Below are 23,416 nucleotides of genomic sequence, written 5' to 3'. Positions count from 1 at the left end.
TGAAACTCTTGGTTACCTTCAGAGTTGTAAATGGATTTTTTGGGGGGTGGCGGGGGGAGTACCATCATCTTTGAGTTGTGCAGACCTGCATTAAACATGCTGTTCTGTTTCCTAAACATGTTAACAGTAAAGGAAAGGCGCACTTTACAGTACATTTAGCCGATCACAATGTGATGAGAGAGCCATTACAAGAGCTGAGCTAAGTGGTAATAACAGGACCACTGCTTTTTGCTGAACTTTGAGTGGTTTTCCTAATTATGTTGTTTACCTTACTGTATATACCGAGGGCCTTTTCAAACGTTTTCCTTCATGATTCAGTGCAGTGATTTTACTATAACACCCATGCATCATTTTTCTGTGCTCGTCCTCATCAGTGTCACGGGTAAGCTGTACCCTATCCCAGTTGACTTTGGGCGAGGGGCCCTGAACTGGTCGTCATGCAGCCATTTGCAGTCCGCATTAAAACATAAACAGTGTTGTGACGGAACAAAGTAGAAAATCTTTATCATATTTAAAGTGATTTTTCGGGTCTGTTCATGTGATGACTTTTTCCTTTTGCTCACTACATTTGTACTTTTTTTTTTTTTTTTTTTTTTTACGCCTTACTTTGCCAACATGCATGGGCTCACTCATTTTTTTTAACCTCTGCAGATGATGGCAATCTACCAAAACAAAACGTAACTAGAGAGAATTAAAGTTAGGGTTTTATAAAAAGGGGGAAAAAAGGGACAGCAGCAACATAAAAGAACATTGAAATTGCTTGATGTTGTCAGATACAAGAATGACTCCTGTTGTATGCGTTGTCTTGTACCAGCATATAAAACACCAGGTTTCAGCATTCAAATTATGTCCAATCTGAACCAACCCCCCACCCCCTCAATATCCATATTTAGGGATGAATTTTCAGTTGCTGTCATTGGCTAGTTCAGTTTTTTTATTTGATTTTTTTTACGGTGTGGTCACGCAAGTTGATAAAAAAGAAAACTATTTTGTGTAAAGTTTTTCACAAGTTATTAAAACAGGTATAATAAATAAATAAATAAATAAAACGGGTTTTTTTAGTACATTTCAGAGGCTACTGCAGGTAAAGGAGTTACAGCAAATTGATACTTTTACTTTGCCAGCCGTGCAAAATAATTTGACATCACGTTTTGCGTTGATCCAGTAAAACTCAACGCAAGCGAATCGGCTGATTGGACCCTCGTGGCAGCCACTGGCTAAGTTGACATCTGGGGAGGAGGAGCGAGCAGCACGAAACTGCGCGGAAAAAGTCGCGAGTTGAGAAAGCCAAACTATGCCCCACTCCTCGGACAACTGACAGCTGCGACGGACCGTTTCTACAAGAACCAGGCTGCGATGGTACCGACGACCCGTGCAGGTAAGACGCCGCCTTAAACTAACATAAGCAAAACGACTATCCAAAGGAGTGCAAATGTATTTTGTGTAACGTATTAATAACGAGGACACTTTTTGACGTTATACCTGCACCGAATGTTATCTTTAAACCCCGTTTTCGAAGGATATGTCACATGGACACGGTGTTGAATTATAGTTAAGTTATGTATTACTAAATGATTCTTTTTTTTTTTTAATTCACGTGGCGCATGAGACAAAATGGAATTAAGAGATACCAATAAACCAGAGAGCAGGCAATAATGATCCTTCATAAATGGCTTGAACCAATTTGCCAGCCCATTTATTTGCCCATTAAAAAAAATCAATGAGGCAAATGGAGCATATCAATATCAATATTAATTTATGAATATCATATTCATAGATTTATGACTTTCAATGTCATGTTTTAGACCAATGCTAATGGGTTCCTATACTACACATTCTTTAAAAGGGAATATACTGATTACGCCCCCGGTCAAACCTTCAAGCTGGCCACAAAATAACATTGTGACAAAGAAAAAAAAATACAACATAAAAAAGGAAAATCAGTTGTCATCACTTGTTTTATGAATCACAACCGGATTATGAAAGTTATAGTGCCATTACAATGTGCCCCCACCTACCCTCGGCTTTCAGACACTTAACTTTAACCTCACTCTGACCTGTTAAAATGTAACAAAACATCTGTGGCATTCCATAAATTATTAATGTAAAACACTATTCAAGACTGAATAATAACTTTGTGCCTTTTCAAAGGTGAATGTGAAATATTTCACGATAAAAATGTATTTTTGACTACTTTACTTTGGTAATGGAAGTATATGAAATGCTCAGACATGAACAGACAGGCAATTTGAACGTGACTTTCCTCAGCGCATCCGTCCGTGGACATCATTTCCCTCGCGTGGCACGTAACGGTTGTGACATGAATGTCAACTAGAGAGGCCAGGGTTTGGGAGTGCTGCTTTAGTGTGATGTACGAAGTTAATGATCAACTAGGTAATCTAGTCTGCACAGGATGGAGAGGTTTCAAATGCTACCTTGGGTCGGGACATTAGTGAAATACATTCTGTTAAACCCGAAATGGACTGATTACGGAACATATGACTGATTACGGGAGAGAAAAAAAATATCCCTCACTCTAATTTCTATTTTAAGACAGACCACAGCTTGTGTGAGACAAATAATTGATGATGACAAAAGTCCGATAAATGTCTGATTCACCACACAACAGTGTGAGCTAATACTGTATTTATACAATAAAAACAGAGAGCCATGCTAGTTGCTGTGGGTAGTAAAATGAGACTGAGGTTATTTTTAGCGTGACTTCCTGCAAATATTACGTTGAATTGTCTTGTCATGTTTACTCACGAGACCCTGGATAAACAGTATAGAAAATATGTAGATGGATTGTTGTTAAAAACAAATACATTACAATATAGCATATTTAGCATTCACACTCAAGGCTAAAATAAGCCCAATAGTCATATTTTCATTATTTAAACAGAAGTCTTGAAGTTTGGGCATACAAAATGACTAATTGAATTATTCCTGATTAATTGTGTGTTGTATGTATTCATATCCATGGAAAAAATGTTTTAAAATGTTATTTTTTGGCTCCACAGAAATCGTACAATATACCACTCGTGCTCAATTACAAAAATTGTTTAAATTCACTAATTATGTGTCCTATAGTGATAAAATTAGTAATTATATTATCCACATCTTAAACTAATTTTAGAGTAACACTACCCCAAAAATAATTTTATTTCTTCATTCATATATTTAAACGTTGATTGCTTTGTGATTGTTCATTTACTCAATCTTGACTTTTACTTTTATCCAGATATCCCGTGCTGGTGTTAACCATGCTCTTGTCCAGACGTCATACGCGGAGTTAACTCCGAGTGCTGTTGGCCCCTCCGCATCTCAGGTGGGGATGGCCAGCTGGACCCTCCAGTGGGGGACGTGTGTCTGTCTTCAGACTCTGCTGGCCCTTGCCTTGGCCACCTGTCCCTCACTGGCCCCGAACCCAGTCAACTTCTCGGTGGTTTACACCATGCCCTTTTTCCAAGCCCGTGGCCCTATCCAGAACATTGTCAACAACTCCCTGTACCAGGAGGTGTACGTAGCCTCGCAAAATATCATCGAAGCTGTCAACAGAAGCTTGGAGAAGACATGGGGACTTCGAACCGGGCCGGTGGGAAGCCCGGAATGTCAGGTTTGTGATCTGTGTCGAATTGACAGAGACCCCAACTTCCTGGAGGACACCGACAATCAGGTGTTGTTGTTGGACACCCTCTTCATGTATTTGTATTCCTGTGGAAGTTCCCAGTACGGCGTTTGCTATTTCCACCAACTCGACGGCAACGGCGAGCCACCATCCATTTCCAAGTGTTTGTTTCGAGCTGATTCAAACTCTGCTGCCTACTGTCCTGACTGTGTCGCCAGCCCGCTTGGTACCAAAGTCACCATGGTGGAGGAGGGTCAGGCGGTCTACTTCTTTGTCGCCGCTACTGTTAATGAAAGTGTGACTCAGCGCTATGGAAGGAAGTCTATATCCGTGCGTCGACCACTGGCAACAGAAGACGGCTTCTACAGTGACGTTCGTGGCCTGACTGTCCTTCCCGGGCTGAGGAGGACTTACCACATTGAATATGTCTACAGCTTTTTCACTCAAGAGTTTGTCTACTTCCTCTCAGTTCAAAGAGAGAGCCCGGACCAGGAATCTTCTCCCTTTCAAACCCGACTCGGCCGTCTCCCGCGCAACGAATGGGAGATGAAACGATACCGCGAGGTCGTCCTGGAGTGTCGTTTTGAACCTAAACGACGACGGAGGAACGTGGCCAGTGAACCCTACAAGGATGTGGTGTACAACGTAGTTCAGGCGGCACATTTTGGTAAAGCCGGCAGGGAGCTGGCTGAAGAGCTGGGGGCGGAGGAGGAGGATGATATCCTCTACGGCGTCTTTGCTGTCACGGATGACAGTGGCGTTACGGAGCATGATTCAGCCCTGTGTGCTTTCCCCATGGACAATGTCAATGAGGCAATCGCAGATGGAGTGGATGACTGCTGTGAGTCTGGACCTGAGCAACTGTCCAGGGGACTTTGCCACTTCCAGCCCTGTGAAAGCTGCCCTCATGAGGTGAGTCAACGGCTATTACAACGACTTGCTTTTTTTTTTGGTGCACATAGTGCAGATGGGTACTGGGCTTTCGTTTGTTCTTCACTTTATAAGCGGGAAGATGATACAATTTAGCGGTTGTTGACAGAAATGTGCTGTGTTGGTTGAAAAGTAAAGGGTTGTGCTGGATGGGAGGGTAATTTTGATGCTGTTTTTTTTAAAGGGGAAGTCGACCCGAAAAATTCTTTGTAATAATATCTTTTATGCGCCTTCACTAGTCTAAAAATGGTATTCTGATTACTATGGCGTTTGTGGAATATGATTTAAGCGGTAAAATACACCCGTTTTTAGCCATCGCAAGGGGGGGGGGTGCATTTTATCACTTCCGTCGATTGAGAATGACATCACAGTTACTCGAGGCTCAGGTAACAACCAATCACGGCTCTGCTTCAGAAAACAGGTGAGCCGCGATTGCTCGCTACCTAAGTCCTGAGCAACTGTGATGTCATTTGCCTGCCAGACCTGCCAGCACGGTCTGAAATCTAGTTTTTTTTTTCCCATTTGTGAGTCAATCCAAACATCTGGGCTGCCAAGTGCGTCACACGTGCCTGACAAGTATTACATTTCTTTTCTGTGGTATCTGCTTGACAAGACCACGGGATTCACTCCCAGTTCACTTTGAGGTTTACTCTGTCTCATGAAAACACTTGCTCGGCACATTACAGAATAGGTGATGTTTACGTAACAACAATCAAACCAGTGTCAAAAACACCCCTTTTTTTCTACCCATCATTTACCCACTCGAAAAGTGATGTCACGCCAGGCTACAGACCAGTATGTGCTTCATCCAAAGAGTTAAACCATCCTGCTCTGTTTCTATAGCTACAGAGTGATCTTTCCCTCACTGTTGCCGCACATCATCACTAATCTTGCCGTAATGAAATCATGTAATGATTATATTATCACAACATATTTGCTGTGTGCCATTTTTTTTCATGGGGCTTACATTCTTGTGACCAAAATGTGACTTATTCCCTGTTCAAGGTAATTGAGCCTCGGGCCACTTGGCACAGCTTGAGCAAAATTTCTTCCTCACGCGCAATATGTATCTGCGTATCCTGTCCAATGATTAATAAACTGTTATCGTAATATAACGTTTCAGTTCTATGGTGGATAATATGTCTGGACTTCTTTTTTTTCTAATCTGTACCACAATACAGTGAACCCCAGCCTATTCACTTTTTTTTTTTTTTTTCCTAACCTTGCTGAAAAACGTGTCCTTTTCAAGGGCCCTTAATGCTCTAAGATGCCACAAGATGTCTAATGGGAAAGTAGTAATTGGTCTCAAGGACATTTCTTGAAGTGCCTTTGAGGGAGTGACTCCAAAAACAGTTGAGTAAAAAAATAACCCAAATTGGGTCAAAAATGGACCGGCTCACGGCTTGGGTCAATTGGAGCCAACTTTCTGGGTTGTTTTGGGAAAAAGTAGTGCGCCGGTTCATTTTTGACCCAATTTCTTGTTTTTGGAGTTTGACGCCTTTGGAACTTAGTTTAACTCGATTTGTTAGTGGAAGTTACGGGGACAGGGGATCGGTTCTTCCACCCCGTGATAGTGTAACTGCCCCGCCCGCACCTGCGTCATCTGCGTCTGCTGCTTGTGGCCTTTTGACTAGAGCATGGAGAACAACGCCACATGCAGAGACCACCCAACCATGGTTTCCCAGCCCTACTACAGAGTGGACCTCTTCAACCGACAGATGACAAACGTTCTCCTCACCTCTCTGCTGGTGACCACAATTGACAACAAGACCGTTGCCCATATTGGAACGTCCACGGGTCGGCTACTGCAGGTATGCTACTGTACATTCTCTTTTTGATATGCCGCTGCGGTGATTGGCATCGACTTGAATAGGCGTCGTTCTCTTCTTAAATTGCGTTTGTGCTTGCAGCTGGTGCTGACAAGATCCAGTCCGATTATTTTTGCTAATTACTCTTTGCTGGAGAACCAAAGGATCTCATCCATTGCTGCGGTCTACTCATCAGAGTATCTCCTCTTTGTGGTTGGAGACAAGGTAAACAAACAAATAAACAAACAAAACAAAAAAAGCCTAAAGTGAGTGTATTTTGTATTTTGTTTTCCCAGTGTGACCTCGAGCGTTTGAACTATTTTGAGACGTTTCCCATTTTATTCAATAGGTTTTGTTAACGTCTAATTAGCCCGCATCATGTCTGAATCACCCTCACTAAATATTAGAAATGAAAGAAGAGGCGGGACTCTTCCTTCACTGATTTAATGAGTACATTACCTAGAATTGTTCATCTCTCTTGCAGATGTTTCAGGTCCCCCAAAGAGGGCCGGGATGTCAACACTTTCTGACTTGTGCCATGTGCCTGACAGCCCCTAAATTCATGGGCTGTGGCTGGTGCTCAGGGCTGTGTTCGTGGGCGAGCGAGTGCCCAAGTCACTGGAGGAATGAGTCCTGCCCACCACGGATCACCGGGGTTAGTCTCGTTTTATACACCTGGATGAAATAGACATCGGATACGCAAGCGACAGACGTTGCATTTCCAAGTAGTGCTATAAATTCTGCTTTATTGACGCAGTTCTTTCCACGGACTGCTCCCCCTGATGGTCAAACAGAGTTAACAGTGTGCGGATGGGAGTTCCAGTCACCCCTAAGACCCGCTATTACCTCCAGAACCCACCAGGTTCGACTGGGACAGACGTCGTGCATTGTGCTTCCTGTCAAGAGTAACAACACACAGTGAGTGAACTATGTGAGCTTCAATTTGTGCATCAGTTGTATTGCAAGTAGTTAGTTCATATTGTCATCTGACACAGTGCAGAAAAAACTCAGGAATCTGTTTTTTTTTTTTTTTTTTTTTTTTTTTTTTTTTTTTTTTTTTAGCCTGGTGTGTAAGATTCGCTCCAGGGCCACTGACCTGTCAAAAGCAGTCGACGTTACAGTGGAAGTGCGTGAGGGCGAGGGAGGCGTGAAGGTGGAGGGACGCTATGCTATTGACGGGAAGGCGGAAATGCCCGGCTTTACATTTCTGGTAATTTTAACGATTCCATTTGAGCCATCAGATGATTTTTGAATATTTCATGTCTTAACTGACGAAGCTGTGTGCAGATACCCAACATCACCGAGATCCAGCCCAACTATGGGCCTCGCATCGGGGGCACGTTGATCACAGTGACCGGCGCTCACTTGGATGCCGGAAGAACAAGGAGAGTCACACTCAATGATCTGCCTTGCCCAATAAAAAGGTCTGAAATGTTTTTTATCGTACCTCCCTGTCACCAAGAATTGACAGATTTGCATGTCGATGCCTTTTATAGAGAGACTCACTGAAACACGCTCTTCCGCGGAACATTTTTATTTCTTGATCATGTCGTTCGACTAAGGTTGGCTTTTGCAAACTCAAATTTTGAGAATTCCTCTAACCCTTTATGACATGCGACATATTGATGTTTTGACGTATACTGTATATCAACCCTTTTCAAATTTTAATTAAAAAAAAAAAAAAAGGATTATTCCCATTTAAGTATCAGCTGTCATTTATACATACCTCTTTGCAGAGTCACAAAGCCTAAAGGCAATATGTCCTCCATCATCTGTCAGTCCCAGCCCATCTCAGAGGTGCGGGACGTACCTCTCAGTGTTTTCATCGACAAGTCTCCTGTCATCACAACAAAGGTTTTTTACTACAAAGAAAACCCCAAGATTACAGCCGTCCTGCCTGACTGCAGCTTTGACAGGTAGGCCTGTAAAACAGCAAAAAAAGCACTTGGTACAGCGCATTAGAACAATTGCCTAATGTTACTGAAACATAAGTTTTTTTTTTTTTTTTTAATGCGTCTGTGTCGGAACTCTAGGGGCTCAAATATTTTGATTGAAGGAGAGAACCTGGATTCTGTTTATCGTACCATCATCCACTTCAAACCCAATGAGAGCCACCTGAAGCCCGTGACAAGGGTATCTACGTACTTTGAATAAAAAGCTCTGCTTAGTTATTCCAATTCCAATGTATAGGCAACTTGTTTTCAAATATGACTGCATTATTTGCTTCCAGGAATGCATTGGCAAGGCCTTGTCTACAAGGATGGTATGCGTCACTCCTGTATTTCCAAGGGATGAGACGGAAGAAGGAGAGCTTTCCTTCGACATGGACGGAGCAATGGGACTTTGGAACAAAGAGTTTTCCTACCACCCTTATGGCGAGCCAATACCCTTTGAAACAGAGGGTCATGAGCTGCATTTGTATCCCGGGTTTGATGAGGTTTCACTGCATGTAAGGGCGAATAGTGAATGGCGAGTCAGTAGTTGGATCTGCCGTGATAACGTTTTGGTTTTCCTCGTTGTTCGTAGCATCAGAAACTAAACCTGGTCAGCTCCTGCATGACCATCGTTATGACGGTGGCGGGCGTTGATTGTGATGCCAAAGTCCTGGATAATGAGATCACCTGCAGGATACCCAAAAACGTGACCATCCCAAGTGAGGGGCTGCCTGTGAAGGTTAGTCTGGCGGGAGCCTTCTGTTGTGGCGGATTGTGTGCCGTTTCCAAAATGTACAAGGACCCTGGTTATTAAATAAACCTCATTATTGAGAAAGATCCAATGATTATAATTGTGCTGTAAAATGCCGAACTTAACTCAACACAGTGAAGTCTGAGATTCCAAAATGTCTGCGTCAAACATAAAGATAACAAGGCAATGTTTTCAGGGGGAATGAAAATAATATTGGATTAATAAACGCCGCACATGCTGTAAATTTTCAGGAAGTCACTGAGCAATTTCAACAGCTCAAGCTGCGATAATACGATTATCCATTTGGTGGAATGAACAACTAAAACAAAACATGTTAATGAGTGTCGCTGTTTAGACAGAGCCAGGCAGCTGCGGCCCTGTTTCTCATTCACAGAGCTTTCATTTACCTTGGACGGTCAAACTATTATCAGATTTGCGAGAGAAACAAAAATGACATTGGCTCCTGAACCCTGACATTCAACAAGGTGCATATCACTTCTATTGGCATTTACCTCCAAGCGAAACGCCAGTCAGCCCTGCTTTGACTGGCAAGGCTGCTAATAAGCGCACATTTTCATGTGTTTGTGAGAATGCGCATACAGGCTCGAGCAGCACAGAATAAAATCAGTATTTGTCCACATACTGTGCAGTGAATCCCCATATTGTCATGGTTCAGCCTTTCCAGTTTTTTGGGCTGACTGACCATTATATTCAGAAAAAAATAACCCTTGTGCTGTTTTTGTGCTCATGGGCGAAGCAATAACATGATCGATATTCTTGCTTTAGTGCCATCTGGTGGCCTCTTGTTGTACTGTTTAAGGGCGTTTAAGAGCATCATCAGTGGACCCGTAATAGTCGTTAAGCATTTGCAAATTCCCCTATTTGCAGATTTATTTTAACCTCTCCCCCATTTTTCATAGAAACCTCTGCTAATTTTTATTCATTTTTGTTTTTATTTTCACCCTATCCGTGCGCATTCACATTTTTTAACCAGTTCCCGTACTTTTTATTGTCCATGTGTTTTGGCTATAGCCTTTTTAGTGCAGGTGATGGAACACCATTTCAAAATGTAAACACTCATTGCGAAAAAAAAAAAAAATGTAAACACTCATTTACAGAAACAGAGTGCTTCATATTGATATTTATCTTGTTAAATGATTGTTGATAATTATTGTGGGACAATTTACATGATCAGCACATTCACTTTGATGGATATCATTGATAATAACATATCATTGATGATAATTTCAGCAGATTTGTTATTTCAGAAGTGTGTGTCAAATTAAATCAGATTAAAAAAAGTAAATGATGATCCCTGCTCTATGGGGTTCCGTGAGCCCTAATCTTACCCGGGCTTGAAAGCAAATTGATGCTATACATACATGTAAGAAAAAGCATTCACTTTGTGTGACAGCCATTCCGTTAAGTAAATTGAAAAAGGTATCTGCTTCATGAAAATTTTGCAATGGAAACAGCCTTTCTTCAAAATGTATGACGGACTGTCTAATGGCTTTGTAGATCTCAATTAACGGGCAGGTCCACAATGTGGGCAAAGTAATACGAGTCAGCAACCACTACATGGTGGGGATCGTGCTGGGCATCCTTGCAGCTCTGGTGGCCGGGGCAGTGCTGGCCTTCGCTGTCATGAAGCACTTGAGGAAGAAAAAGAAAGGTAGGCCGCGTGGACCTTGACCAGACCTGTTTATACAACAGCGAGCGGCTAAGGGTGTTGTTGAATGACGCGAGTCTTTCGAGCGGAACATCCTTGGTGTTTCATTGTCCATACTCGTCTGCGCACTTGATGAGTGGTTGATCATTAAAACAACGTCAACTGTTGTTCAGCTTCCATGGTGGAGAGCCGCTTGGCCCACAGCGCTAGCCGCTCTGGGACAAATAATGTGGAGTTGTCACCGGTTGGGGACTACAGGAGAGGTGACGTTCTGACTAAGAACTTCCAGTGCTCAACTCTTAACAGCGAGCTAGCTGCCAGTCTGGTTGTGTGACAGCTGACGTTTTCTCAATAGCTCTTTCTCCGCGCTTGTCTTAGTAGTACCCCTGAACCCTCCGACTCCCGTGGCCGGGCCCGTGGCCTTCCCCAGCCTGTCCTATGCCGCAGGCAGTATAGACGTTACTCTCACCCCTCTAATGGCTGCGGAGAAAATTTCCATTTCCAGTTTTCGGCCAGAGTTGTTGGAGGAGGTTAAGGATGTTCTTATTCCTGCTGAAATGCTCCTTGTGCAACACCATCGGATCATTGGCAAGGGTAAGAAATAACTCTGGTTGTATATTTGCGGCAGCTCCGTCTCTGTCACTGTGCCTTTTTCTGTCTGGCCCGCAGGTCATTTTGGAACAGTCTATCACGGCTACTTGACTGACCATAGCAACAGAGAAATACACTGTGCTGTCAAGTCTTTGAATAGTGAGTCATGTTTGTGTCTTGTTTGTGATCCGTGCCGTTCCGAGGGTTTCACTGAGCGCCTATGGACCTTTTCAAAACACTGCGTGTTGTCAGGAATAACAGATGTTGAGGAGGTGGAGCAGTTTTTGAAGGAAGGTATCATAATGAAGGGTTTCCATCACATCAATGTGCTGTCTCTGCTGGGCATCCTCCTGCCACAAGAAGGTCTTCCTCTGGTGGTTCTGCCTTATATGAAACACGGGGACCTGCGCCACTTCATACGCTGCGAGAAGAGGGTGAGACTTCCGACAGTGGATGTTCTTTTATCGGTTTCACGTGCGCAATGAAATGCACGGAAGACTTTCGGCTATTTAATGCACCGTGACTGTTTTTATTTAGAACCCCACTGTGAAGGATCTTATTGGTTTCGGACTGCAGGTCGCCAAGGGGATGGAGTATTTGGCTCAGAAGAAGTTTGTTCACAGAGATCTCGCAGCACGCAACTGCATGTGGGTCAAATAGGAAACTGGCAGAAAAATCTGCCGTTCTTCCACAGACCTCCTCATATTTTGGTTTTCTGTCTCTAGGCTGGATGAGTCTTATACAGTCAAGGTGGCAGACTTTGGCATGGCCAGAGATGTTTTTGATAAGGAGTACTACAGTATTCAAGACCACAGAAAGGCTAAACTGCCTGTCAAATGGATGGCGATTGAGAGTCTACGGACACAGAAGTTCACTTCAAAGTCTGACGTGGTAAGCGAATAAAATAAAACATAATCAGGACTAAAAGAAAAAAAAGGTGCTAGCTTTTGACATTTTGAAACATGGTATGTGATTTCAATACCATACATCAGGAGGTGTCCAAACTTTTGGTGAGGTGAAAATGCGGGGGGCCGACCATTTAGCTTGACATTCTTTTTTACACTGAACACCAATAAAATCCAAGCGCATTTTAAGAAACCTGTCTGACTTTAGTTTTTGACTTTTTTTTAATTTAAATTTCAAGATTCTTAAACATGTCTTTTGGTCCGTTTTAAACATGACATACCACTGGCAAATTAATGTTCATTGAACTTTTAGATTTAAAACAGGGAAATAAAAAAAAGTATTCACCAGTGCAAATTGTGTCACTGATAGTGTAGTGGTACACGCGCCCGAGTTGTGTGCGAGCAGCGTGTGATTGGTTTCCGCTCAGTGATGGTGTCTGTGTGTGTGCCCTGCTAATAGGGTTGCGTCAGGAAGGGCATCCGGCGTAAAAGGCTTTGCCAAATCAATGATGCGAATCGTGCGTGCACTTGATTCGCTGTGGTGACCCCTGATGGGGAAAGCCGAAAGGATAACAACAACATTCACCAGTGCAAATTACATTTCAAACATCAATAACAACTAGCAATTAAATTTTCTCTTAACAGTTTAATTCTATAACAGGGAAATATATAAAATATACATATATATATCTTATTCACCAATACAGGCCAGGAGTAATTTGAAACGTGGCATATTGTTGAAAATAAATGTTCCGTGAACTTTTAGATTTAAAAACGGGGACATAGGTAACAGTCTCCTTGCAAATGAAGCAGACACAGTTGTTGCATATTTCAGTGGAAAAAATAGTTCAATTTCCATTGTTGGTCCTCTCTGTCAACTTTACCTTTTTCATACATTGTGGCTATTTTAGAAACTGTCCGAAAAGGGTCACGCAGGGTTATGGAGTTGGACAGAGTGCTGCTGCCCTCTTGTGTGTAAATGCGGAATTGCATTTAGAGTGTATTTTATACGCTCGTCAACGGGGCTACGGGCCAGACGTTATCAATTCTATGACAGGGGCTGCGGGCTGGATACAATTTGACCGTGAGCCGCATATGGACCGCGGGCCGGACTTTGGACATGTTGTCATACATCCTTCAAACATTGTCCTCCCCTCTATTGCCACGTCTCAATGAATTACCGGATGCATCGTCCATTTCAACAAAAAAGTGCCTCATCTCAGTTAGAAAATAAAAAGTCCGCTACTGCCACTACTGGTTTAGCTGTAACAGTTGATTTTGGTGCACTGGATTCGGATTTTCACTAGACCGGTGCTGTGTGTGAACATTATTATGGATAAACAGAAAATACAAGCTGCTTTGAAACCTTCTTTGTGACGTAGCATTTTTTTTCAACGCTGCTTTTGTTTTCTTCCCATCTGGAACGTCCCCAAGTAACCCACAAAGTCTTGGGTCTTTATTTGGAGTGTTATTTACTGTGCTTGACGATCTATTAAAAACTGGATTTAAAAGAAGCAAATCTCTTAACGACTCACACGACAAACAAAATACATATGAGCGTTTTCTTACAGCTGGGTAGCAGAGCACGGTAGTAATAATACAGCAGGACATCATTTGTACATATAAAGAGATCGTCTCAGGATGAGCGTTTCTCAAATGGATTCTGCATTTTTCAAATGAAAAATCGTCATCAGCATGTATTGATATTTTGTCACATTTGGCGTCTTTGGAGCAGTGGTCCTTTGGTGTGCTGATGTGGGAGATGCTGACCAGAGGAGCAAGCCCTTACCCAGAAGTGGACCCTTATGACATCACGCACTACTTACTGAAGGGCAGGCGGCTTCCCCAGCCTCAGTATTGCCCTGGCCCTTTGTAAGTGTTACAATATCCATATCTATTCATCAATTTATGATCTGAACCGCTTCCTCAAAACACATGGCATTGCTTTGTTGAATAGTCAGTCATGGCTGCTTATTTTAACAGAGAACTGCCTCAGTCGCAATACTGATTTTATCGTGTAATTATTCTTCATAAGATGGAGAGTAGGTGGACGCACGGCAAGACGTACATACGGTGACTCAGTAGTGTGAAATCTGTAAATTGTCCACCACTTGTTATTTCAGCATGTTAAGCAATGCTTTGTTTGAGTTTTGTAGTTAATATGTACATCAGAAACAACAGGCACGCGCACACTGGAGAAATGTTACTATGAGACATGTTTTCTTTAGAAAAAAATGTAATGACAAATCCCTTTGCATGTGATAGTTTAGAATAGATAAGCCATTCATTCTTCATCGTTTCAGGAAGTGTTACCCAACCATCATTGAGCACCGATTTTGCACCAATAAAATCTCACCGCACACCACCCAAAAATGTCACAAAAAGTGCAAATACTGACAATCGTGATCTCGTCTTAATTTACTCTCAAATTGACTTGCCCAGTGTGCTATCTGCGCCTGTTTAAATGAACACAAAGCTGATAGCTAAATTGCTCATTTATTTCTTACAGCGGAATTGTCAAAGAAACGGGACGAATTAGCGCGATAGTTGCAAGAGCATCGGAATTGCCGTTCCATCCTCACTCCACAACGTATTTTGTGTTTTTCCAGGTTTAGCATTATGCTCGAGTGCTGGGACCCCGATCCCGAATTGAGGCCTAACTTTGCCACGTTGGTGTCGGCTGTCACCACCATCCTCTCAAGCCTCGAGGGTGAACACTACATCAGTCTGAATGTCACGTATGTCAACCTGGACCAGCCGAGGCCCTACCCAGCGCTGACTGAGTCCGCTGACGAATACGACTCCACGGATGCTGATAGTCACTCGGGCTCGGTCTCCTCCTGATCCATCGCCTTCAAAATGACCTGGCATCCCTTCTAAACGCAAGAGGACAAAAACCCAAGTCAAGTGTGTTTTACCCGTAAGCATCTACTGCGCCAATACTCCGTCCGTCCAATGGCCCATTGTGTGTGTTCACAGGAGTTTTTTCGGTACAATAGTAAGGCTTTTATAGCACACTCCACCCTACAAGGAACGACGACCCCAAGAGCTATTGCAGTTTTGTGACCTCCAAACCCCATTTTAATGATACTTTTGCATTGTTCAACGTGTCAGTTAGCCGATTAGACCTTGTGTTCAGAGGGTAGCATAAATGTGATGCTGCTTCTTCAAAAAAGCGCCGAGGCTTTTCAAACACCAAACTACAGTACAGTACACTGGGTAGCTTTTGTCATACAAAAAGCTACATTACACATTGTATAGCAGCTACTATATTTTGTTGTGGATGCAGATTTAAGACTACTTACTAAGACTACTTACTAGCCACAACATTAGGTACACTTGCACAGTCTGTCGCAAGATCCAATAAACTAGGCAGAGCCAAAATTCAGCCTTTACAATCATAGTAGTGTTCAGTTTTATTGTCGGGGACATTCGTTTATTATCACTGCTGATAGGTAAACAATAATACTAACAAAAAAATATCATACTGAGAGATGTTTCTAATATGTTGTGTATTCCGCTCCATTAGATGGACAAAATATTAAAAGGCCTCAGTCAGTAGTATTGACATCAATGCAAACAGCAAGCACAAACACGAGACATACAGAGCAGACAAACATCAATTATTTAGAGCAGGCTGAATTATTCAGGGCTCTTGTTTTGCACTGCTTAGATTGTACAGGTGTACTCAATGTTGTGTCCAGGGTAGTCTGGAGAGCATAAACAATACCACTCAAATAGCTGCATTTTATATTATAAATAAAGTTGGGCTATAGGTTTACTGACATGCAACATAGTGGAATGTCAACGTTGCAGAGTGTGTCTATAGACGTATGGAACACCATTTGAGCATTTATTCAAAATCCATCAATATTCAACTTCAGGGCCATGTACTAGAATGTGCTTACTAGTCAGGCGTTCAGCGCACTAGCAGAATGACTGCATCTCACTCAGAATGTTTTTTTTCCACAACTAGTGCAACTTTTGGACCACTAGTCTGCATTAAACCTTACTAGTTTACTATTGTTGCTACACTAGTAATGCTACCAAGCCTAGCCAGTGGGCATGTGTCACACACTAGTAGCCTCCTGCACCTTACTAGTAGCACCAAAATGCCTATGTTGTCATACTAGTGTGCAGAAATAACAGAGAGCAGTGGAAAAACCACTGTAAGACAATCACTTTACTAGTGTGGTCTATTCGTTCTACTAGTGAACTGAATCGTCTTGCTAGTGAGGACAGAGTCTACGAGTAGCCTACATGAATGTTAAGTTATAGGATATCGAATAAATGCTCCATTGTCTTCCCATATGATATTTGCTTGAAATTCTCTTGCAGTCCAGTGATTGTTCTGTGGACTTGTACCACATTCCCTGAAACTAAATCTGATGTTGTTCTTATCGACCGCATGCCTTTGAGGTAGTGTAATACATTAAACATATTTATTTGTTTATAATTGTCTTATGGTGATTTGGGCCTTGGAAACGTTGCGTGTAGGTATTAAAGTGACCACGAGGGGGCAGCATTGCGTTGCATACTTTCTCGGCTCGGAATCTGAAGGATAAAAATGCTTCTGATTGCCTCATAGTGACCCTTCTGTATTTTTTAGTAGCATAGCAACATAAGTGACCTCGGTCCAGTATCCGTCGTCTGCTTAACTCAGTGAACAAGCAATGTCGAAAACACACGAATAAAAACACACCAATTAGGCACCATTTCCTTTTTTCCCCTCTCAGTCGTTTACTTGGCCCTTGGGATTTAAGCACAAGCAAGCGACAACATTTTCAAATAAAAAAGCAGATGAAACAGAGTGTTGACAGCCACTCCGTCATCCTCTCAAATAAACCAAACAATCATCTCCCCCTGCATCGGCACTCCCTGCGCTATCCACACCTCTCACACAAACAAAGAAAACCCGAGAGAAATAAGCATGATGTTTTTTTTGTGTTTTTTTTTCATCCAAAGCGTAGTGGGGCCTTAGATATCAAGAAAAATTGAACCTGATGTAGATGTCAAAATCCTTCACTTTGCAGTGCAGAGCCCACAGATACCCCACGTTTTCACTCTTGGAGCATCGCAAGACGTTTCTCCTGAGCAGGGTTCACCACGAGGTCCTGTACGGTATGCCCTTTCATGTCTGTTTTTCCTCTTCTGTGCTGTTTGTGTTTTTAAGGTCAGCATCATCAGAGAGCCATTATTAGCCAGTGTAAGCAGACGTCAAGTTTACAAAGAAGGGGCTTAAAACGTGCTACACAGTGGAGCCTCCAAAGTTGACCTTAATCAAACGACAAACAAGTGAGTTGAGTTGTGGAAGTTGGGCGAAGTTTGTAGACAGAAACGCAAGCGGAAGCCCAATTAAAATGATAGGCGGACCGGCCTATAGGCGATTACTATTTGTTACGACTGGACAAAAAGGTGGATAGACAGATGGCGGAAGGGTACCCAGGCTGCAAGCGGAAACGGACCGGGAAATTTTATTAAAATGCCCAGCTCTGGTGATACCAGTCCTAGAACTTTTCTGAAATGGCACTATTAAGGTTTTGCGTGGTTGGGACGCAAGTGGAGAAGCGATGCAGCAGTGCACGATGTACTCACACTAAAATAATTTATTACCAAAGACAAAAAAAATGTAAACAAAGCTCAGGAAAATTTTAAATACTAAAATGACCCCAAAAAAATCGAACTAAGAAACAAAACAAACAAAAAAAAACACCACTACAGGAGACAGCACAGCACTTGGAATTAATGAACCGACAAAGACAGAAATTAAACAATCAAACTGACGAGACAATGAGAAACACCTGGATAAGTCCCAAGCACCTGGTTGATGGGCACAGGTGGAAAACAAACAAACAAAAAAAACAACAACTAACAAGCAGGACAAGACATGAACCACACGAACCCCCAACCTCAGAACCATAAGGCGGATGTGCTAACCACCACGTCACCTTCGTGTTTTTAGTCGACAGCGTAAAATAAAGAAATTGGCCTTCCGTATTCCAATTCCACGTTTTACTAACGTTGGAAGGGAGCGTGTGTCACTCCTCTCCTCAAAGTACTACGCTCATTATGACGCAACACTTCACCAGTAATTCAGTTCTTGTGTCAAACGGAGACTTAATAAAACATCATCCCGGGCAAAGTTGATCTCGGAAAGGATTGAATATGCAATTATTCAAATCACCGTGGCCTCACACAAAACATTTACTGCCATTTACTCCCTGGGTCATCTAATGTTGATTAGAAGTCTGCTCCTCAGTGTCAGGGGCCTCATGTAATATTCAAGTCATTACTGGTGTCCTTCGATGAAGACATTACCTTGAGGAATATTGATAAGGGAAAGGTTTGAAGGTTTGAACGAGGTTAAATCGAGTTTCTCCTATGAATAACCAAGGTAAAGCGAGTCCACTGCATTGTGACAAAGTCAACTATAGCCAGAGGTGACTGACATGCGGCAGAAACCTCAACATAATGGTCAAATGAAAAAAAAAACAATTTTGGAAGCTAATTGGAAGACGATATGTATGAACGGTTTAAGAAGAACAATGCTAAAAACGAAAAGCACGCGTAATATTCCTCCAGCCAAATAAACTTCATCACAGCACATGGAAAATATCGAATTAATGATACTGTGCCCCAAGCTGGAGGAGCTTTTTCTTGCTTTGTACTATCTTGGGAGTCGTAAAGGAAAAGATTTCCCTCTTGTGTATTTGGAAAGAATGCACAATAAAGCTCGGATTATCACTCACGCTAATACAAGTTCAGAGGAGAATTCCTTTTAGCATCTGTGCCTGTTCATCTCGTTCGCATCTATTTCCAGGGTCGGGGCAAGTTCAGACAAGCAAATTATTTTCATTCGTAGTCATGCCATTTAATTATTATGCCCTTTGGTTGGAGCTTCACGTATGCAACTTTAATCCTAAGAATTTATTAGGACTGTTATTATTACTCCCATGGAACATAAAAGAGACCCAGCTAGATTCTATACAAAATAACAACATAATTAGCAGCAGATCAGTATTAAATATTTTAAATGGTCTCTAGTAGTGGGGCAAACGTTGAGAAGCATCGCCTGAATGTGTCCTACTTGTATTTACCGTACTTTGGACTTGCCGCATGGTAAGATTAAGGTAACATCACATCTTATACAACAGCTGGTTCATGAAGCAAATTTGAAGCTTCATTTCCCCATCACTACTCGACACTTGAGATGCGCCAAGAAATAATCGACAAAAGAGACTGAACATAACTGGTGACAAAGGTGAGCCGTAGATGAGTCCATCGTACGTCAGGAATTTATTTAAATGGGAAGTCAACCCAAACATATTTTTTTCAAGAATATATTCGATGCAGGTCCTCTAGTTGAAACACAGTGGAATATGAGTTAAGCAGTAAAATCCACCTGTTTTTAGCCATCTCCGGGGGCGGCCATTTTGTCACTTCTGTCAACTGAAAATGACATCATGGATGCTCAGATAACGACCAATCAAGGCTCAGCTTTGAGAGCAGGCGAGCCGTGATTGGCTAAACCCTGAGCAACTGTGATGTCATTTTCAGTCGATAGAAGTGACAAAATGGCCGCCCCCCCCCGGAGATGGCTAAAATCGGGTGGATTAACTGTCATTTCACAAACTGAATATTTATCAGAATGCCCTGTTTCAACCAGTAGGCCTGCAAAGAACAAATTCTTAAAAAAAACAACAAATGTTTGGGTTGACTTCCCCTCTAACTCACTGCCGGCGATTCCAACTAAGCTCTTGCTTTGATTGTACAGGGACTGAAAGGCCCATAGTAAAAGTAATGAGGCCCGGTGTCATTAAATCTGTTTCGAATTTCTGGCCACCTAGTGGATGTAAACCCATTAAGGAGCCGCCAAGAGTTAAATGTGCCCGTTGGTGTTTAGTGCTGGCAGTACACTGCAAGACTAAAATATCAGCAGCATTTCTCGCTGTAAAACAGCGTGTTTTGGGGGATTATGAAGAAAGGATGTTTGATTTCACTATTGCTGTGAGGCACATTTCTCAGGTAGGCTGTCTGTCCTCTCACCTTGAAACAAGCTTCATAAATGAGTCGTTTCCTGGTTCTGTTTACCAATGTACGGAACTGTAAATAATTCCTTCCTGAGTCGGCAAACTGGTTTCTCGTTACGCAATGGCGGGCGGACTTGCTGACCCAAACAAACAGCATCAACATGCTGTATTTCACACACGCAAACTACGGCTGCCTTAACCCTGACACGTGGATGAAATTCATGACATATTTTCTCCTCCTACATTTGCTCATGTGCACTAGCTATATATTGTCGCCATCCCGACAATCCGTAGCTCATTTTCTCTTCGTTCATCATGGCCCGCAGTATGTGTCCTTTTTCAAGCGAGACGGCATGCGCGTCATATACGGAAAGCATCAATCTTGAATATCTCTCCAGGGACCAGCCTGTCTCTCGGCACACTCCTCAGCCCTCATCAAAATCAATATCCCACCGATGACTGCCATATGCAGTGACAACTATCTGACTTTCAGGCCACATGTATTATGGGACCTTCATACTGATGTTCCGGTACCCATCAGCATCCATTTTTAATGACGGTACAGTATGTGGCCTTGGTACCGCTCGTCAAGTACCTCAGCCTCCTGTCAGAGTGTGGGCTTGCTGAGAGGGATAAGAGCTCTCACTGCTGCGTTGTGGAAATAGATGTGCCGTTGTTGCTGCCCACCTCTCCTGGACCATCTGTGGAGTGCCACTGCGATGTGACAATTACATAAGATGTTCACAACAAGCCCCTCCTTTCCTATATTTTGCAAAATCTTTTACATCGTCTTGGTTTGTGTCGGGGAAGGTTGAGCCGATTTCATCTTCGGTTTCAGCTTCGGTTGTACCGATACTAGCGTTTCAAACTTGTCATGGTTTTTTTTTTGGGCTGAATATTTATACAATATAATATTTAACTCATTCACTGCCATTGACGGATTTACTTGTCTTTTCACAGTCTTTCACAGTCAGAACTTATTCATCTCTCTCTCTCTCTCTCTCTCTCTCTCTGCCAGTGAATGAGTCAATATTCTCTGAATGTTTAGAATTTTTTTACATCCTCGTATCCATCGTTTGTTCCATAATTGTGTTCACAGATATTTACTGTTTCTAAATTTATGCTACGTTATTTTAAAGCGACGAGAAATGGACATTGTTGAGCAATACAAGACGGTTTCGGTGAACAAATTCTTGTTTGTGGTTTATCCCTCCTCTATCCTTTCTCTCAGGGCTTCCCATCACACAGCCATGAATTCAGTCGCCTACACTCCTAATGCATTTATGAACTACGATTTATTTATCGATGTATTTAAAAAGCTCCTAACTGAAAGCCGCGGTCATCAACATTATGACCTCACAGTTTGAACGACAGAAAAAGGCAATTTCATTCAATTGGGGCTGAGACTTTCAGCGTGATAATTGCCGTGGGTTGTTTTTGATAAACCAAAGGCTATAAAACCACTTTGGACATCCAGGATCACACTAGGGTGTTAACTGCTGTTCCACTTCACATATTGCTGCCCCCATGCAATCTCGCCACAATAATCTCTTGCAGGTTTTTCTCCCTCAGGAGGCGTGTTCACGCCATACCCTGAAAAGATGACACAAGAGCAAGAGGAAAAAGCTGCAAGAAGGAGGTGAAGCCAATCTGGTTCTTTCGGTCATGACCCACAGCTTGCGACCATGTGCGAGGGTGGGAGCGTGAATCAATATCCTACTTTTTGCCGTCAACGAGGGACAAACTTTGACCCCACTCGTATAGGAACTGAAGTGTTCCCATCACCAGTTAGTGAGAGCCCCTTACAAACTGCCCACATGTCCTTTGGATTGAAAGCAATAGGGATGTCACAATATCGGCAATATCGTGAACTGTACAATAAATGTGACAACCAAACAGAAAAGGGCAAATGGTTTCAACTGAGGCTGGAGAGAATGGATGTGGCCAACATAATTTCTGTTCCCGTGAAGTTTTCTTTCTTTTTTTTTTTTGAAACCTTCACGCTCAGTCTCAACATGCAGCTGCAGTTTTAAAATCGAACCTAACCTTAACATGCGTGCAGCGGTCTTCTCTTTTCGTGGCAGCATTTGCCACCCACGCCAGCCAGCGGTGATGCATCCACACACAAGACTAGATAAATTAGCACTCATCTTAAAATCTAATGAAAACCTGATGCTCTTCAAACCCTGCAGGGGCAATTTGCATAATAATTTGAATTAGCAAAAGCAGTGGGGGAGGATGACACAACAAACTCCTGTCAAGTGACTTATTGAGCCTACTATAGAAAACTGGTTGGGCCTATTCAGACCTCCATATTTTGCTTCAAAACTGAGCCATTATTTCGACTCAAATTACTGAGACTTATTGCTAATTAGTGTAGTTTGTGGACCAATCTGTGATGTAGATATGTGATATGAGGAGAATGACATTTTCTTTCTTTCTTTTTGTCTTTCTTTCTTTCTTTCTTTCTTTCTTTCTTCATTTAATTAATGAATGAATTAATGCATTAATTCATTCATTCATTAAAGGTCAACAAAACCTTTCGAACAGAGAGAAGCCGGTCAGAAGTGGAATGAAAATTCCCCTTGCCATTAGGAAAAGCTTTCAGTATGATTATTTATTTATGTATGTACATTCTATTTAATAAGGAAATGTTTACGTCCTGCAGATGACTGAATATCCAAAAACAGAATGATCCAATGTGTAACTCAAAAAAAAAAAGAAAAAAAAAATTCTTTCAACTCTCTCCAGGGTTCTAACCTGAAATCAAATTGGCATAAGTGGTCTTCAAGCACGCGTTTGACTGCAGTAAGTGGAGCCTCATTTCTCATGCCAGTGATATTATTTTATGCTTGTCAGTGAAAATTGCTCTTTGTTTAATTACGTGCGGTCCATTAAGGTTATATTAGGGAAACATCATAAATTAGTGTAGACCTTAAATATTCTAAGGCACAACCTAATGCTGATGCGTCATTCGGAATCACAATTCAGCACATTTCGTGCTCCTCTGGCAAGCGAATGCACAATTTGATGTGCGTCCTACATTTCACGATGATGACTGTGTGCTTGGCCCAAATACTTGTTCAAAATCACCACACGATATACTGTAATACTAGATAATACTGTGTATGCCGGGCCTGATTTTACATCCATGTGCACATAATGCAAAC

General features: G+C 42.2%; 1 protein-coding gene across 2 annotated transcripts; it reads left to right on the top strand.

The window, feature by feature from the left end:
• The first annotated feature begins 95 nt into the window (after positions 1-95).
• mst1rb (macrophage stimulating 1 receptor b) lies at positions 96-16,672 on the top strand. 2 transcript variants are annotated; one of them, XM_086040903.1, is made up of 21 exons: positions 96-1,378; positions 3,242-4,540; positions 6,193-6,369; positions 6,469-6,591; positions 6,851-7,021; positions 7,124-7,284; positions 7,429-7,576; positions 7,654-7,790; positions 8,103-8,282; positions 8,400-8,499; positions 8,597-8,815; positions 8,893-9,039; positions 10,570-10,723; positions 10,894-10,983; positions 11,102-11,314; positions 11,390-11,470; positions 11,564-11,745; positions 11,849-11,958; positions 12,037-12,202; positions 13,952-14,088; positions 14,826-16,672. In XM_086040903.1, the coding sequence occupies exons 2-21, from the start codon at positions 3,335-3,337 to the stop codon at positions 15,058-15,060; spliced, it is 4,137 nt and encodes a 1,378-aa protein (XP_085897029.1). In that variant the 5' UTR covers positions 96-1,378; positions 3,242-3,334; the 3' UTR covers positions 15,061-16,672. The 2 variants fall into 2 exon arrangements, with proteins under 2 accessions (XP_085897029.1, XP_085897028.1); XM_086040902.1 differs by having other exon boundaries at positions 11,099-11,314.
• The last annotated feature ends 6,744 nt before the right edge of the window (positions 16,673-23,416 follow it).

This window comes from Filicampus tigris, chromosome 9, assembly GCF_054856515.1.
Source record: "Filicampus tigris isolate MCC_2025a chromosome 9, RoL_Ftig_1.0, whole genome shotgun sequence".
NCBI classification, from domain to species: Eukaryota; Metazoa; Chordata; class Actinopteri; order Syngnathiformes; family Syngnathidae; genus Filicampus; species Filicampus tigris.
Note: the sequence above shows the minus strand (reverse complement) of the source record. Positions and strands in the feature narration are given on the sequence as shown.

Coding starts and splice junctions, on each gene's coding strand:
- mst1rb (XM_086040902.1), top strand. CDS start 3,335: ATGGCCAGCTGGACCCTCCAGTGGGGGACGTGTGTCTGTCTTCAGACT. Junction 8,500..8,596: donor ACCTGAAGCCCGTGACAAGG/GTATCTACGTAC, acceptor ATTTGCTTCCAG/GAATGCATTGGCAAGGCCTT. Junction 14,089..14,825: donor CAGTATTGCCCTGGCCCTTT/GTAAGTGTTACA, acceptor GTGTTTTTCCAG/GTTTAGCATTATGCTCGAGT.